This window comes from Coffea arabica, chromosome 9e, assembly GCF_036785885.1.
Source record: "Coffea arabica cultivar ET-39 chromosome 9e, Coffea Arabica ET-39 HiFi, whole genome shotgun sequence".
Lineage (NCBI taxonomy): Eukaryota > Viridiplantae > Streptophyta > Magnoliopsida > Gentianales > Rubiaceae > Coffea > Coffea arabica.
The window spans coordinates 34824665-34840998 of NC_092327.1; the positions used below are offsets into that span (position 1 = coordinate 34824665).

General features: G+C 36.7%; 2 protein-coding genes across 2 annotated transcripts; both read left to right on the forward strand.

Annotated features, from left to right (window-relative positions):
• The first annotated feature begins 5401 nt into the window (after positions 1 to 5401).
• Positions 5402 to 8497, forward strand: LOC113709799 (wall-associated receptor kinase-like 1). Its single transcript, XM_027232653.2, has 3 exons — positions 5402 to 6242; positions 6355 to 6402; positions 7137 to 8497. The coding sequence occupies exons 1-3, from the start codon at positions 5780 to 5782 to the stop codon at positions 8333 to 8335; spliced, it is 1710 nt and encodes a 569-aa protein (XP_027088454.2). The 5' UTR covers positions 5402 to 5779; the 3' UTR covers positions 8336 to 8497.
• A 1940-nt stretch (positions 8498 to 10437) lies between these two features.
• LOC113709798 (wall-associated receptor kinase-like 1) lies at positions 10438 to 12966 on the forward strand. The gene is made up of 2 exons (XM_027232652.2): positions 10438 to 11338; positions 11750 to 12966. The coding sequence occupies exons 1-2, from the start codon at positions 10438 to 10440 to the stop codon at positions 12952 to 12954; spliced, it is 2106 nt and encodes a 701-aa protein (XP_027088453.1). The 3' UTR covers positions 12955 to 12966.
• The last annotated feature ends 3368 nt before the right edge of the window (positions 12967 to 16334 follow it).

Consider the following 16334-nt stretch of genomic DNA (forward strand, 5'->3'; position numbering starts at 1 on the left):
GGATTAAACAGGGAGAAGAACAATTGAGAGGGAATACGGCAAAGCAGTTTCCCTGGATTCTTGCGAAGAAGAGTTGGATTCATGTTGCAAAAAGTTGAATGAAGCATATGCTGTGATCAAAAGCCTGAATTACAATGTTACAATTTGATGCTGAAAAGGTGAATGGTAGGGTTGGGTCCTTTTTTTCATGACGGGAGCTGTATTGCATATGGTTTGGTGGCACCAGGTTCATTGGATGTGCTGATCGTTGTGCATTGGATCCTTCATATGGCTCCTGCCTCTTGTGGAGGGCGTAAGAGAGATTATTACGGATTGGGATGGACATGAGATCTGTTGGGATCTCTGAAATCCAGGGTGGGTCCAGAAAGGAGATTTCAAAATGGTAGCAGCAATGGAGAAAAGGATTCATGATCATGGCATTCCATTCACGAATTATCATACATTATCCATTAAGGGGCTTCGAGTTTTTTATTTTCGTTAGCACTGTACTCATTTTTTTAGCTGCCTTCCGTTGTGTTTTGTTGAATATTTTAGGAATGTAAAATGGCTTTTACAAGTACAAATTTAGGGATTCTGGTTTGATCTCAGCCCCGGGCTTGCTGTTACTTAAATCCAAGCTAATTTTGTAGAAAGAGAGGACTTTTTTTTTTCCAGTTGTAATTCAACAGGTTATCTATGATTTCTTGGTCATAATAGTAATTAGCATCTAAGTTCCGAGTCTTGAGTAATGCCTTACTAATTAGACAACATGCACTGGGTCCATATATGGCACTTTCTGTTCTTGATATAGAACTAAAAGTTCTCAAAGCAGAATGTTGCAGAAGGCTGTTGAGAAGCTTAACTTGTAGTCCAAAATAGTGAATGCCTCAGCACATAATCAGGTTCTTAGTGATTGATGCATATAATCAGCTTTCACATACAATTAGCTCCAGATTTAAGTAACCATAACAGATAATCAGGTTTTACATGCTATCTTATATCCAGTCTTCCTCAGTATTACTATTATAAGGAGCTTAAAAGGAGCTTAAAACAGTGAGTAAAGAAATCATCAGTAGCTTCTTACATGTCTTAGAGCCAGAAGAAAAGTTGGGAAACCAGCCTTCCAACTTCAATCCCTTCTCCTTTTCATCATGCTTTATACTGCAGTATCTTGCAAGCCTTCAGACAAGAATGAAGAAATTAGACCAAACTAATCTCGAAAGGGAAAGTATGTAACTGTATTATGTCTGCTATATTTCTGTTATCTGTCCCTTTATTCATACCAATGCGAACACCTCTTATATTTCTGTGCTAATCCGATTAAGCTGAACAATCAGAGTACATAAATATTGCTGCTGAAACTTAAGTATTGAAACAGCAATTTGCCTCGGCTCAGATAATGCGAATTTCATTGAGGATAATAATGTTATTCCCACCAAATTCAGAGGACAGAATTGATGGAAAACAGAGAAAGAAAATGCTGTAGAGGGAGTTACAAGAGAGAGGGAAACTTGAGGAGAATGATTCCATTTTCAAGCAAAGTGCAAACATGATTATAATTCTGACAATGCAGAAAATGATCCTAACGTTTAAGTGGTGGCTATCCTAACTAACTTCAGCTTGCAGAAGAAAATTAACTGCTAAGAAGTGAGATAATGAGGGACTGCCATCTGACGCTTCTTGGAACTAAATTACAGAAGGCGTGATAGCCAGACCAGAACATTATCCTGCTGGAATAAGAAAACGTGGTTTTGTCTTGATGATATCAGTCCATGCATTCTGTCATGTTTCTTCAAGAATTAAACTCCCTAACTTCTAATGAATGACTCACCTCGTATTTAAGCCGCCAAATCTCAATTTCTTCAGTTCAAAACTATTCTTTCAATCTGCTTCATGGCATGCATTTCTGCTAATATGTCCAGTTATTCATAATAGTGGTAAGATAATGAACTTTTTTTTAAAGAGATCCCTTTAACTGACCTCTTTAAAATGCTTCAGAATTTTTATTTTGGGCTACAGCATTTTAAAGATATCAAGTTCGAGTCCTGTACCTAGTAGTTGGGTATAGAAAGGGAGTGAGGAGAGGTGGGCATGAAAAAAAAAATTTTTTTTTTGAGATGACCCAAAAATGGCCACACTAATTCAACTTGTATACCAGTACTTGTACAAATTATTCATTTGAATTGACTGCCTGACTACTGAATCTTATGATTTGTTTAGATGATTTATTTGAAATAATTACTGTAACACTTTTTGTGATGTGATGTATGTGAAATAAAAAGGTGATTGAAAAGATAAAAAGTTGATTGAAATTTGTAAAATAATTTTTTTTTATCTAAAATCATCTCAATCCAAACAAACCCTTAGTTTATCAATAAAATGGTCAAAGCCCCTAAATATCCCTATTGGTTTTGATCCCCAGCTACAAATTTCTGCAACATTTCAGTTAGACGTTAACATATGTGCAGAGGCCACTGGCCATTTGATCCAGTGATCATCACCATTAAAGGTGATGCTGGAGGTCAGGGGTTCAATCCCTGCCTCCCACAAATTTGCCACAATTTGTGGCGGTCTTAAGTGACCTTCATCATCGATGGAGTCTGTACTTACATCGAACCCCCTCCCCTTCCCCTTAGACTAGACTAGATTAGGTTACAGGACATCTATTGTTTCGAAAAAAAAAAAGTTAACATATGTGCAGAGGGAGTACTTTGGTATCTCACGTAGATCCGGTCTATATTCTTACACGTAGATCGAGAGGCTTACAGTTTGCCACATCCTCTCCTTAATAAGCTCCAAATCTAACAACCCACTGGGTCTCATCTCCGCCTCCTCTCCCGAATTCCTCCGCCCCCATTACCAACACCACCACACCCATCTCCGCCACCCCTCATTTGCAGACTCATGAAACTTCCAGTCTTCCCCCTATCTGTAAACACATCAACTCCTGCCAATCAAAACATCCTCCTCTCCCATGATGTCTTTCCAGTAGATCCAGAAATCAGAGGAAAGGTAGGAGTGATGGATTTTCTTCCTCTCTTCTTCTCACAAAGATTTCTACCCACATGCTTCCTCCTCCACTCCCCCAAAAAAACAAAAAAAAAAAATTTTGTCTCCTTTCTCTCTTTAAAAATTGAATGGATGAATATATGATTTTGATCCTAAGATTTGGGGTCTTTAAGAATGAATTCCAACTTCCAAACGCTTAGCTGAGAAGGCAGAATCGGTTGATAGTAACAAGGGGAAAGAAAAGAGAGAGAATTTGAATCTCTCAATATTTACTATATATTTTCAGGGCTTCTTGATTGTGTCATTGTTTCGGGACATCAATTCATCAAAATGCAGAGTGGGATTAGGAACTTGAGATGGCAAGCAGGAAATCGGAAAATCAGCCGCCGCAAAATATAGGGTCCGGTCCGTCCGGAAATTGGTTTTTCGATTGAGTTTTGAATATTTAATTCATGTCCATGATGTGATAGATTATCGTCCGTTCGATCTATAGGTGGGCCCGTACATCGAAGCTACCCAAGTTTTTGTCCATTTGGATTAGTGTCAAACATTTAATACAATATCCCACTTCAAAAGAGTATTTCAATGGTGAATCAAAAATACATCTGAGCCCCTCATTAGTTTGACTATTGTATAATAAATAATCCTAACAGTTTTACAGTTGCTGATTATATAAACTCTATAATCCTAAAAGATGTCATCAATGATAAATATAAACAAGTTTCACCAAATGAAATCATTTCTCTTTAGTCCCTCCAGGATAGTCGATCTGGTGGTGTAGTCTCTAGTTAGAGTATCCATCAGAGTTCGACCCCCGTAACGAAAATGGGGAATAACCAAACAATCCGAATAAGGGTTGGGGTCTGAAGTGGGATCAGGTCCTTTTTTTGAACAAAAAAAAAAATCATTTCTCTTTAAAGTTACGCTATTCAAATTTGAGGAAAGAAATTTCAATATAATTTACATAGTGTTACAATTGCAATAGCACTATGAATCATTTTGCAATCCATGATTAATAGAAAAAAAATAAAGAAAAAAGTAGCTAAAATTAATAAAGGTTCATAAAATGACATAAAGGAGAACAACAAATTATTCAAAAGGCTAAAAATATAAACTCAAATGACAATAGAAAAAAAAAAGGCACTCATGTCACCCATATCCAAAAGAAAGTGGAATGCTTTGTTGCCTGTGCATTGGTGTTGGTTAGAAAAATCAATTTTTAAATATTAACTATTAAATTCTTTTCATCTCAATTACATTTATTCTTTGAAATAAAAGAAGAAATTTCAAAGCATCCCTTATTAGTTTACTGATTTTCTGTAGGGATGCCGATTGATGATGAAGAATCATAGCAACCGAAAGTCAATAAAGGTTGGCGAACTCCTCTAGAATGACTATGAGATCGTCATGCCTTGCCAAGGCAACCACTATGATGAAATTTCAAGGATTTTATCTATGAATAATCCCAGTTCAAATAGACTTTTATAGTTTAGACTGGGTCATAATGAAAAGGGTTAAATGCAAAAAATCCTCACAAACTATATACCGAGTTGCAGTTTACCCCCTAAACTATAATAATAGGCATTTTGCCCCCTTGAATGATTTGTTTGGACAAATCTACCCCTTTTATTTTAAGCATTGTTATTTTTCTTTTTTCCCTATCATTTTCTTTTTAAATTCTTCCTTTTTTTCTGTAAACATTGTTTAAATAAGTAGACTAGATTAGTCAAAATTTGTTTATTTCTTAATTTCGTATGCTAATATTTTATTAAAAAAAATCTATGGAATACAATATTTTTTTTTCCAAATGTTGAAGTCAATGTCATTTAAGAAATTGAACTTTTCAAATGTATAATAACAAAATAGAGAAATTGATTAATCAATCATTAGTAGTATCAATAACAAAAAAGATGAACTACTATTGTTGTTTATTCTTATTTTTTATTTCACTACAAATAACAATTGCTAACTTTTCTTTTTTATGTGATATATAATGTTACTTTTATTATAAGTAGTTGAGTAACTGTGAACTTTTAATTAGTTTATAGGTACTTAAATTGTTGAATTACTAGATTAATACACTTTATAATATAAGCTACATATATTTTGTAATAACAAAGAGTTTATGACAAATTATTAAGAATGAATTTAACAAATAAACAAATTAAAAAAATAGTTTAAAAAATATTAAAATTTTTGATGTAAGTCTTTTCACATCGGAGAGAGATATTGGCTAGTTCCAAGAGACAAGAAGAGCAAAAAGAAAATAAAAGGAAAAAAAATGAAAAAAGCTAATAGAGAAAAAAAAAAAAAAAGGATTTAAGATATTTAGCAGTTAACAGATGAACCTACGACTGCACAATTTGGTATGGCTGATATAAGGTTAATCTATGCGCTATTCTTGTTTCTTTACCTCATTGTTCCATCATCCGGGGTGGAAACATTTCCAATAGCGAAGCCAGGATGCAAGGATACCTGTGGAAGTGTGAAGATTCCATACCCATTTGGAATTGGTCCTGATTGTGCTCTCAATGAAGCATATAGCATACGTTGTACAGGTCCCTCTGGTGATTCCATCAATGGTCTAAGGCCATATCTGGGGCTTCAACCTGGACAAAGCGCCCAAAGAATCGTGGAGGTGCTGGAAGTCTCCCTGAGAGACCAAACTATAACCATCAATTACCCACTTTCTCAAATCTGCTCAGTCAACAGGACAACCCTTGATGCGTCCGTATTTGAGAGTTCCCTTGCTCAAGCTCCTTTCTTTGTTTCCAGAGAACACAATAAACTTATGTTTCTTGGATGCGGTAATGCCCTCTTACATTTGATAGATGGCAGTCAGCAGATCTTGTCTGGTTGCACCTCAATGTGTAACAGCACCGCGACAATTACCGGTTGCTATGGCATCAATTGTTGTCAGGCAAGCATTCCATACTACCTCAGCCAATACAGTTTGCAGTTAACAGCGTCGGAGAACTTCACATCTAGCACCTGTGCTTATGCCTTCTTGGTTGACCAAAACTGGGAGTTGGAGAATTATACTTCAAAAGTATTTCTAAAAAATGCTCCTGTTGTGTGGTCCTGGCCCCTGAATCATTCTCAAATTCAAACCATCTCAGGTTGCAGTGCCCAAAATAGCTCCCTTCAGTTAAAATCCAGCAGTATTACCACTTATCAGTGTGAATGCAGTGCCTTAGGAGATGATACTTGGTTTTATCAAATCAATCCGTACTTAGATGGCGCCTGTAAACACGGTGAGTATTTAAGAGAATGGATTTATTATTATTATTCCTCCCCCTAAAAGATTGTCCTTTTTGAATATTCTCTAAATCTTGTTTCTTCTGAATCTTTGTTTCTTTTTCAAAGCCATTGCCGAAATCAGGCGCAAGGGGAACAGGACAGCGATTATTACTGGTAAGCTATCCATCCCTTTTGTAATTTCCATTCATAGTGCTCGAAAAGTAGTCAGAAAATGGTCTTCTTTTGAATTAGCGTTTAATCGTATCTTTTGTAGTGACGGTGTTGCACATGATGGTAAGGTTTCTGTTATGTGTGTATAGACTCCGTTCGGAAATTGGTTTAATTTATTTTAGACAGGTTTCTTGTTTTGTATGGAAGTAACTAATTTCCTAATTGATTTTAGTTGCTTGAAATAATAGTCAAGAAATTTCCTATTTTATTTAGAATTAGAAGCTATTTCGTATTTTGCAAAAGTCTAGGAATTAGAATTGATTTCCTATTGTTATTTGGGTTTTGGCCAAATAATGTTATCTATAAATAGGTGAATTATCATACTACATAAATAAGTTGGCACATAAGAGGCGAGGGTTCTTGGATTCAAGTTGTATTCTTGTATAGATTTTCCTCTCATAATAAAAATTGGGCGAGGGTTCTTGGGTTCAAGTTGTATTCTTGTATAGGTTTTCCTCTCATAATAGAGAACGGGTTTTTCTCCATGGACGTAGGCAGACGTAGGCTCAATGGTAGAGTCGAACCACGTTAAATATTGTGTGTCGTCTGTCTTTCATGCATGTAGCTTGTTTGTCATTAAATTGTTGTATACTTGATATCTCAATAGTCGTGTATTTTGCATTGGGATCCTAACAGACTCCGATATTTAGTATTAACCTAATCGAGAATTTACACAGGTACTGCCGTCGGAGCTGGCATGTTGATTCTTTTGATCATTACATTTTGTTTGTACAAAGTAGTGAAGAAGATACACGAAAATAAGCGCAAAGAGAAATTTTTCAGAAAAATGTTAAAACAACAGTTACCTGCCGAGGATATTGAAAATGCAAAGCTTTTCACTGCTAAGGAATTAAGCAGCGCCACTGACAATTTCAATGAAAATCGAATACTTGGTCAAGGTGGTCAAGGTACAGTATATAAAGGGATGTTAAATGATGGAAAGATAGTGGCAATCAAAAAGGCGAAAAATGTGAATGACATGCGCTTTGAGGAATTCGTGAATGAGTTGGTCCTTTTGTCGCAAGTCAATCACAGGAATGTAGTAAAACTCCTAGGCTGTTGTTTGCAAACAGAAGTTCCCCTACTGGTTTACGAATTCATCCCCAATGGAACCCTTCATAGCCTCATTCATAATCAGAATGAAGTTGAATTCCCCTTCACTTGGAACTTGAGACTAAGAATAGCCACGGAGATAGCAGGGGCATTGGCATATCTGCACTCACAAATCTCAGTTCCCATCTTGCATAGAGATGTCAAATCCAGCAATGTACTTTTGGATGAAAAGTACATAGCCAAAGTAGCAGATTTTGGAACTTCCAGGTCCATTGAAGTTGATAAAACTCACTTAACTACAGGTGTTAAGGGGACTTTTGGCTATTTGGATCCAGAGTACTTTCAGACGAGTCAGTACACGGAGAAAAGTGATGTTTACAGCTTTGGAGTTGTTCTTGTCGAGCTACTAACAAGACAAAAGCCAATATCCTCCACACAAACAGCAGAAGCTCATGATGGTGTGAGTTTGGTGGACAGATTTATAAAATCCATGAACCAGAATTCTCTGCAAATGATTCTTGATCCTCAAATTTTAGATGAAAGAAATGAGAGTGAGGTTGTTCTTGTTGCTAAACTTGCACGACGATGCCTAAACGCAACCGGGAAAACAAGGCCAACTATGAAGCAAATACTCACGGAGTTGGAAAGCACTAAATTGTCCAAAGGGGATTCAACTGTTGATGCAGATTTTCAAGGTCCAAGTTGTATTGAAAAGTTGCCTGTTGGCATTGTTGGGGATCCTGATACATACACCTGGACAAGTGGAAGTGATCCTGTTGAGTCATCTTCAGATGCCTACCCTTTTCTGAGTAATCTAGTCTAATTAATTGAAGGATTCTTTATCACTAGTGCTTGAGATGTCCCATATTTTTGTGCTGCCACCTATCTATTGATTCATTCATTTATTTTTGAATCATGTAACTGTGTGACAAACCTCTACTCTTCATTGGTTAGTATGCAAGTAGATAAAAAAATGTAGTATCCATTTCCCTCTCTTAATTAACACATTGACACCAACGATGTTAACTTGTGATTATCTGAAATATGATTTGAAATAAAATTGTCGTAGAACTTTTTACGATGTAACGTACTTGAAATAAGAAAGATAATTGAAAAAATAAAAATGTGTTTATAATTCAAGCAAATAATTTTTTAACAAATAAAAACGCTTCAAACACAGTATTGTCATCCAAAGCGTCTATATATTTTGTTGTGTTTCTATCCCGATTTGTTTATCAATCTGATCTTCGTCAAAGATTTGTTTTGTATCAAAATACTAGCATTTAACCAAATTTAAGTGATTTCTTGTAAGCATACAGATAATTTGTAAATAACCCTTTATAAACCAATTTGTGGAAGAAAACCTTCTTTGTCTATACTTGATTGACATGTCAAAGTTTCTAGCCTGACCATCCAAAAATGGCTTCATTAATTCAACTCGTTTGACAATTCACCAAGATACTTGTGCTGAGTAGGTCAAAAATTTGTTCCTTTTTTTTTGTCGAAACGATAGATGTCCTATAACCTAATCTAGCCTAGTCTAAGGGGAAGGGGAGGGGGTTCGATGTGAGTACAGACTCCATCGATGAAGGTCAATTAAGACCGCCACAAATTGAGGCATGGAAATGACTAAATGCCTACTGAATCTCAGTTTATCAAAAAAAAAAAAAAATGGACAAAAGCCCCTAAAATATCCCATTAGCTTGATCCCTAGCTAGCTACAACTTTTTGCAACTTTTCTTTTTCAAAAACAATGCAACTTCCAGTAATACATCTTCTCTTATAAGAGTTTTCTCTCCTCCTAACACTTCCTTTTGGGAGCATTTCTTATTCCTATTTTTATTATTTTTTGTTAGATTTGAGAACTTTTAATTGTAATTCCTCAAACATTTTTTTTTTTGTCAAATCTAAACTTTCTCCTGAACTTGATACAATTGTTTAGTAAATTTAATTGTTGAAGACAAGTATAAATTGACTATTGGATTGCAGTGATCCAACTGAATTTGAAATATATTTAGGAGATTTCAAGGTGTTATGTTGCTGATTTTTTTTTTTATCTAATATTGCATATTTTCATTTTTATACTCTTTTGTATAAAATAAAAAGACCTTGTTGGACATGTCAATTACTAACTTATCTTCATGTGCAAGCAAAATCATATTGTGCTACACAAAAGTCAAAAAAAGATGTAATTTTGGACTTCCACAGGTGCTACCACCATTGGGCCCGTTATTTATATCTCTGTGCAAAGCAGCAGTCAAAAAGAGGCACCAAAAACCGACAAAAAAATTTTTTTAACTCAACTGACGAATTCAATACATAAAAATGTAATAGTAGTTGGTGAAGGTGGTCAAGATACATATTTTCTAAAGGGGTTGCTGATTGATTATGGCACATTGATAGCAACCAAAAGGTCAATGAAAGTTGACGAAAGCCACTTGGGCCAATTCATCAAGAAGAAGAAAGATCGTCATTCTTTCCCGAGAAATTAACCACTACCTATGATAAAAATAAAACTTCTAGGTTGTTTTTTTTTTTTTTTTTTTTTTTTTTTGCTTATAAGAATAAATCCCAATTCAATCCACCTTAGACTTGTTCATAATGAGAATGATGATACGATTTCCCCGAATGAAGAACGATATTTGGACAAGTGAACCTCGTACGAAGTTCTTGTAGCTTTCTTTTCCAACCAGAATATCTTATCTTATTGTGACACCTTCAACTCATTCCTGATTCTTTTACTGATTCTATAAAGCTTTACGACTGATTCAGCAATTCAAATTGCTGGCGTGAAGGTTAGATATTAATTTATCTTACCAGCTTTTGAATCTCATGCAGACTATATATATATATAATGTATAATCCGCAGACTCCAAGACATTCCTGACATTTCAAACTTTTTCTCTGCAACTAAGAAATAAGCCTATGACTGCACAATTTGGTACGGGTGATATGAGGTTAATCTCTGTGTTGTTTTTGTTTCTTTACCTCGTTGTTCTGTCATCTGGGGCGACAAGATTTCCAATGGCGAAGCCAGGGTGCAGAGATACCTGTGGGACTGTGACAATTCCCTACCCTTTTGGAATTGGTCCTGGTTGTGCTCTCAATCAAGCTTACACCATCAATTGTACCGATGGAGTTGACAGTTCCATGGACGGTTCAAGGCCATATCTGACCATTCGACCGCAAGGAGGGTCCTTACAATTCAGGCAGGTGCTGGAAGTGTCCCTGAGGGGCCAAACTGTAACCATAAATACTACAACATCTGCAGTTTGCTGGGATCAAGGGCAAGTCGATCTGCCCTTGCTCGATCCTGTCCTTAATGGAACCCCTTTCTTATACTCTCCAGAACACGACAAGCTGATGCTTGTTGGCTGTGGTAATGTTCTCCTCACTTTGGGTTTTGACAGTCCGGAGATTTTGTCTGGTTGCACCTCAATGTGTAGTGGCAGAAAGACACCCGGTTGCTATGGCATCAATTGTTGTCAAGCAAGTTTTCCTTACTACATCAGCCAATACAGTTTGAACTTAACAGCCTCACAGAACTTAACATCTCGTACCTGTTCATATGCCTTGTTTGTAGACCAAAAGTGGAACTTAGATGATTACTTGAACCCTTTAAAAGATCCATTCTTTCCTGTTGTCTGGTCCTGGACCCTCCCAAATTATTCAGATATTGATGCCATCTCAGGCTGCAGTCCCAAAAATAGCTCCCTTCAATTAGAATCCGGGAACATTTCCAGTTACCAGTGTGAATGCAGAACCTTAGGAGGTGATACTTGGTTTTATCAGATCAACCCATACTTAGATGGCGCATGCCAAGAAGGTAACATTTTCAGAGGATAGGGCATTTTTTTTTTGTAACTTAATGATTTAACCTTTTGGTTTCAACTACCATTTTCTCTAATCATAGCAGATTGTCCTTCTGGATCTTCATCTGAAACTTATTTTTTGTGCTTGCTTGTTTCTTTTTCAAAGCCATTTCCCAAATCAGAGCCAGCAGAAGCAAGAGGGCAGCAATTATTATTGGTAATCCATCCATCACCTTTTATTTACAACTTTTTATTGATTTCAAGTCTCAATGGTATTGAAACATAACTTTTACAGTGAGCGTGTTGTACAGGTCTCTCTCTTTTTTATTGGCAAACATAATGCATCTCATAGTATCCCTAATCTAGTTCAAGATAGTCTTGACTCCCAAATTTACTTGCAATAATTTGATTTGGAAATTACACAGGTGCTACCATAGGAGCAGGCGTGTTAATTTTCATGATCATTATTTCAATATCATACAATGCACTGAAGAAGAGATGGAACAATAGGCGCAAAGAGAAGTTTTTCAAAAGAATGTTACAACAGCAGTTACCCGCTGATGATATTGAAAACACAAAACTTTTCACTGCAAAGGAATTGAGCAAGGCTACTGACGGATTCAACAACGATCGAATACTAGGTCGCGGTGGTCAAGGCACGGTATACAAAGGAATGTTGACTGATGGAAGGATTATAGCAATCAAAAAGGCTAAAAATGTTGATGACAGCCGCTTTGAAGAATTCGTCAATGAGGTGGTCATTCTGTCACAACTCAATCACAGGAATGTGGTAAAGCTCCTAGGTTGTTGTTTGGAGACAGAAGTTCCTTTACTGGTTTATGAATTCATCCCCAATGGAACCCTTTACAGTCTCATTCATAATCAGAATGATGATGAATTCCCCTTCACTTGGAACTTGAGACTAAGAATAGCCTCGGAGATAGCAGGTGCATTGGCATATCTGCACTCGCAAATCTCAGTTCCCATCTTGCATAGAGATGTCAAATCCAGCAATGTACTTTTGGATGAAAAGTACATAGCCAAAGTAGCGGATTTTGGAACTTCAAAGACCATTGAAGTTGATAAAACTCATTTAACTACAGCAGTGAAAGGGACATTTGGCTATTTGGACCCAGAATACTTCCACACAAGCCATTATACAGACAAAAGTGATGTTTACGGCTTTGGAGTTGTTCTTGTTGAGCTAATAACAAGACAAAAGCCAATATCTTCCACACCAATATCTTCCATGCAAACAGGAGAAGATAACTTTTGCATGAGTTTGGTAGAAAGGTTTTTGAAATCCATGAATCAGAATTCTCTGCAAACGATTCTTGATTCTCAACTTGTAGATGAAAGATATGAAAACGAGGTTATTTTTGTTGCTAAGCTTGCACGACAGTGCCTAAACTCAACGGGGAAAATGAGGCCAACAATGAGGGAAATACTTTTGGAGTTGGAAAGCATTAAATTGTCCAAACGTGATTCAACTATTGATACAAAATTTCAAAGTCCAAGTTGTATTGAAAATTTGGCTGGTGGGATTGTTGGGAATACTGATACATATTGTACATGGACAAGTGGAAGTGACACTGTTGAGTCATCTTCAGATGCTCACCCTTTTCTGTAGTTTAATTAAGGACTCTTAAAACTAGTGCTTGAGATTTTGTACATCATTATCATTAAAGTACCATGAGTCTTGGTACTTTGGAGTGTAAGTGTTTGAGATGTTGTCTATTGTAATAAAGTTTCATACTACCTATTTCCCCTCCCATATTCTGCTGCAAAGAAAAATCCAATCTAAGATTCTAACTTGTTCTCCCAAATGTCATCTAATATAGTCTCTAAGTCGATCCCTTAAAAAACCCAAAAAAAAAAAGCCACTGTATGTGTCATGGGAATTTTCAGCAAACAATTGCAGAATGTTAAAGATAATGATAATGTGTCGCTTCATAACTAATTATTTTTTCAACTACTTTTCTTTACATGTATGACTAATTCATCAAAATGCTTGTGTGAAGATTAGACACTAAGTCATCTAAATTGACTTGCTGAATATTGCATCTCAATGCATAAGATAACCCACAATGATCAAAATAACATCTTTTAAGGACAAAAGTTTCAGTTAATGTGAAAGTTTTGCATCCAAAACCATTTCCAACCCTAAACTATGGCACTTCATATTGATGATATTTTTATTTAGTAAGACAAATCTTTAATGTTTTCTGAAACAACACATTCATAATAACATGGAACTCATCTGCTATTATGGAAAGATCATAACCTCCAGATTGCAAATGGTCTGTCAATATAACACTGTATCTCCAAAGTAGTGTATCAGACAAGGTCTAGCAGAGTCCATCAAAGATTTGAAGCAACATTAAAATGGAAGTAATAGCTAACTTCTTTGTCTCACAAAACTTAGCTAAGTGCTTTTTCCTTCATGGCACTTCCTACTTCCTACAGATCAACCTTATACTCCAAATCAATTAATCTGGCTAAAGTTCATAGAAAAACCCGTGGAAACTTCATGTGTGTCTCAGTGCCAGAGTAGAGATGAGATCCAACTTCAGATTTACAAGGATCATTCATGATCTTCTCCCAAGCAACAATAAAAGAATAATACAGAAAAACAAGGGGGCCTTTGAAACGCCTTGAAACTTGAAACTTTAGAACAAATATAACATGTATTATAACCCCTAATACAAAATTTCCCTCCCCTCACTTCTCTCCTCTATTTCCCTCCCCTTCTTCTTTTTGGACAAATTTCTCTTCAGTTCTTCGTGATAATCCCCCACACACCATGCATAGGCAATCTTATATCAGTAAAGTTTCAATCTTTTCATTGTTTTCTTGAGATTTTCCTTGATATTCTCGATATAAAGTTGGTGATAAAAGCTTACATTGATAAATAGGTGAAATTTTTAAAAAAAAATGTTTTGCAGAAGGGTCCGTAGGCGAAGGCCTCATTCATTCATTCATTTGGGCACAAAAAAAAGTGATATTCTGTATTCAATACTCATGCTACAAGTTGGAGAGAATCAGTTGTGAATGTGGGTGGGTGCTCAAGTAATTTTCATTTTCATTAAGCACAAATCAAGAGTGGAGTGCCTTGGACGTTTGTTTGAAGTGCCAATTATTATTTGCCATTTTGAGGAGAATTTTAAAATCAAAAGGGCTGAAACTTTGCAAGAAATAAAATTTTGTGACTTTTCATAGTGTAACATTGACAAGGTTAGATAATTGGAGAGAAGGTACATGATTATGATTGGAACTTTGAAAGCGGTATGCTTCTTTTCAATTGCAATCAAAATTTGGATACAATAAATGTTAACGGTTTTTTTTTATTCCAAGCATGATTCAGATACAATGAATTTCATCAATGAATAAGAGGATGCAGGGAATAATAAATCTAAGAGCACATCAATGCAAACATTCAAAAATACTAAGGCGTTACCAAAACGACTAAAATGGTATAGGTAGATATGGGATTAGGTTTAGTTAGTCAAATTTCGTTTCTCGAAAGAAGAAAAAAACAATGGCAGTAATCTGCCTGCGTCAATTCGAAAGAAACTCTGCTTGGGTCGTCATTCTCTGGGCTTGTGGGGGGTCTTTACCACTTAGTAGCAGCGGGTCTAGTGGGCTTGGCCCCTGTCGGGGTTTCTATCCCACATCGGCTTTGGGGCGGTTGGGATTTGGGTAGTTAAGTCCCTGGGAGCAATCCAAGAGTTGCCGGCTTTTGGGTTGACTTCTGGGATTAGGTTTAGTTAGTCAAATTTCGTTTCTCGAAAGAAGGTATAGGTAGATACGATCCAGAGATGGTAATATGTTGTTCCCCTACTGGTTTACGAATTCATCCCCAGTGGAACCCTCTATAGTCTCATTCATAATCAGAATGATGATGAGTTCCCCTTCACTTGGAACTTGAGACGAAGAATAGCCACAGAGATAGCAGATGCCTTGGTCTATCTGCACTCAGAAGTTTCAGTCCCCATCATGGTTCGAAGTCTCGGCCGAGACCGAGACGACTCGGCCGAGTCGTCACCGTCTCGACCCCTACCGATACGATACCGTGACGAAACGATACCGAAATACTTGACTCGCCGAGAAATCGGCCGAGTCGTCACCGCGACGGATTGACTCGGCCGAGTCACACCGAGTCACTCCGAGTTATCCCGAATCAAGACGAAAAATCAGCCGAGTCACACTGCGATGGATTGACTTGGCCGTTTCTTTTGCTATTTTTTAATTATTTTTATTTAGCATACTTTTTTATATTATTAACAATTTTTAGAATATTAAATACTTTAAAATTGGTATCTCACCGAGACCGCGACCGATATGCCGAGACCGATGTGGAACGTTCCAGGCCGCGACCGCGACCGCGACCGTGACTTTGAACCATGGTCCCCATCTTACACCGAGACATCAAATTCAGCAACATACTTTTGGACGAAATATACAGAGCCAAAGTATCGGATTTTGGAACTTCAAGGTCTATTGAAGTTGATAAAACTCATTTAACTACAGGTGTCAAAGGGACTTTTGGCTATTTGGATCCAGAATACTTTCAAACTAGCCAATATACGGAGAAAAGTGATGTTTACAGTTTCGAAGTTGTTGTTGTTGGGCTAATAACAAGACAAAATCCGATATCTTCCATACAAACAGGAGGAGACCATGTTGGCGTTAGTTTGGTGGAAAGATTTTTAAAACCCATGAACCAGAATTCTCTGCAAATGAATTCTTGATCCACAACTTACAGATGAAAGAATCCAAAACGAGGTTATTGCTGCTGCTAAACTTGCACGACAATGCCTAAACTCAACTGAAAAAATTGAGGCAGTTCCATCTTGTGGAGCTGGACAGCATTAAACTCTCCAAAGGGGATTCAACTATTCCTGCAAAGTTTCATTCTCCAAGTTTTATTGAGGAATTGCCTGTTGGTTCTGATACATATTATACATGGATAAGTGGAAGTGTCATACTGTTGAATCATCTTCAGATGCC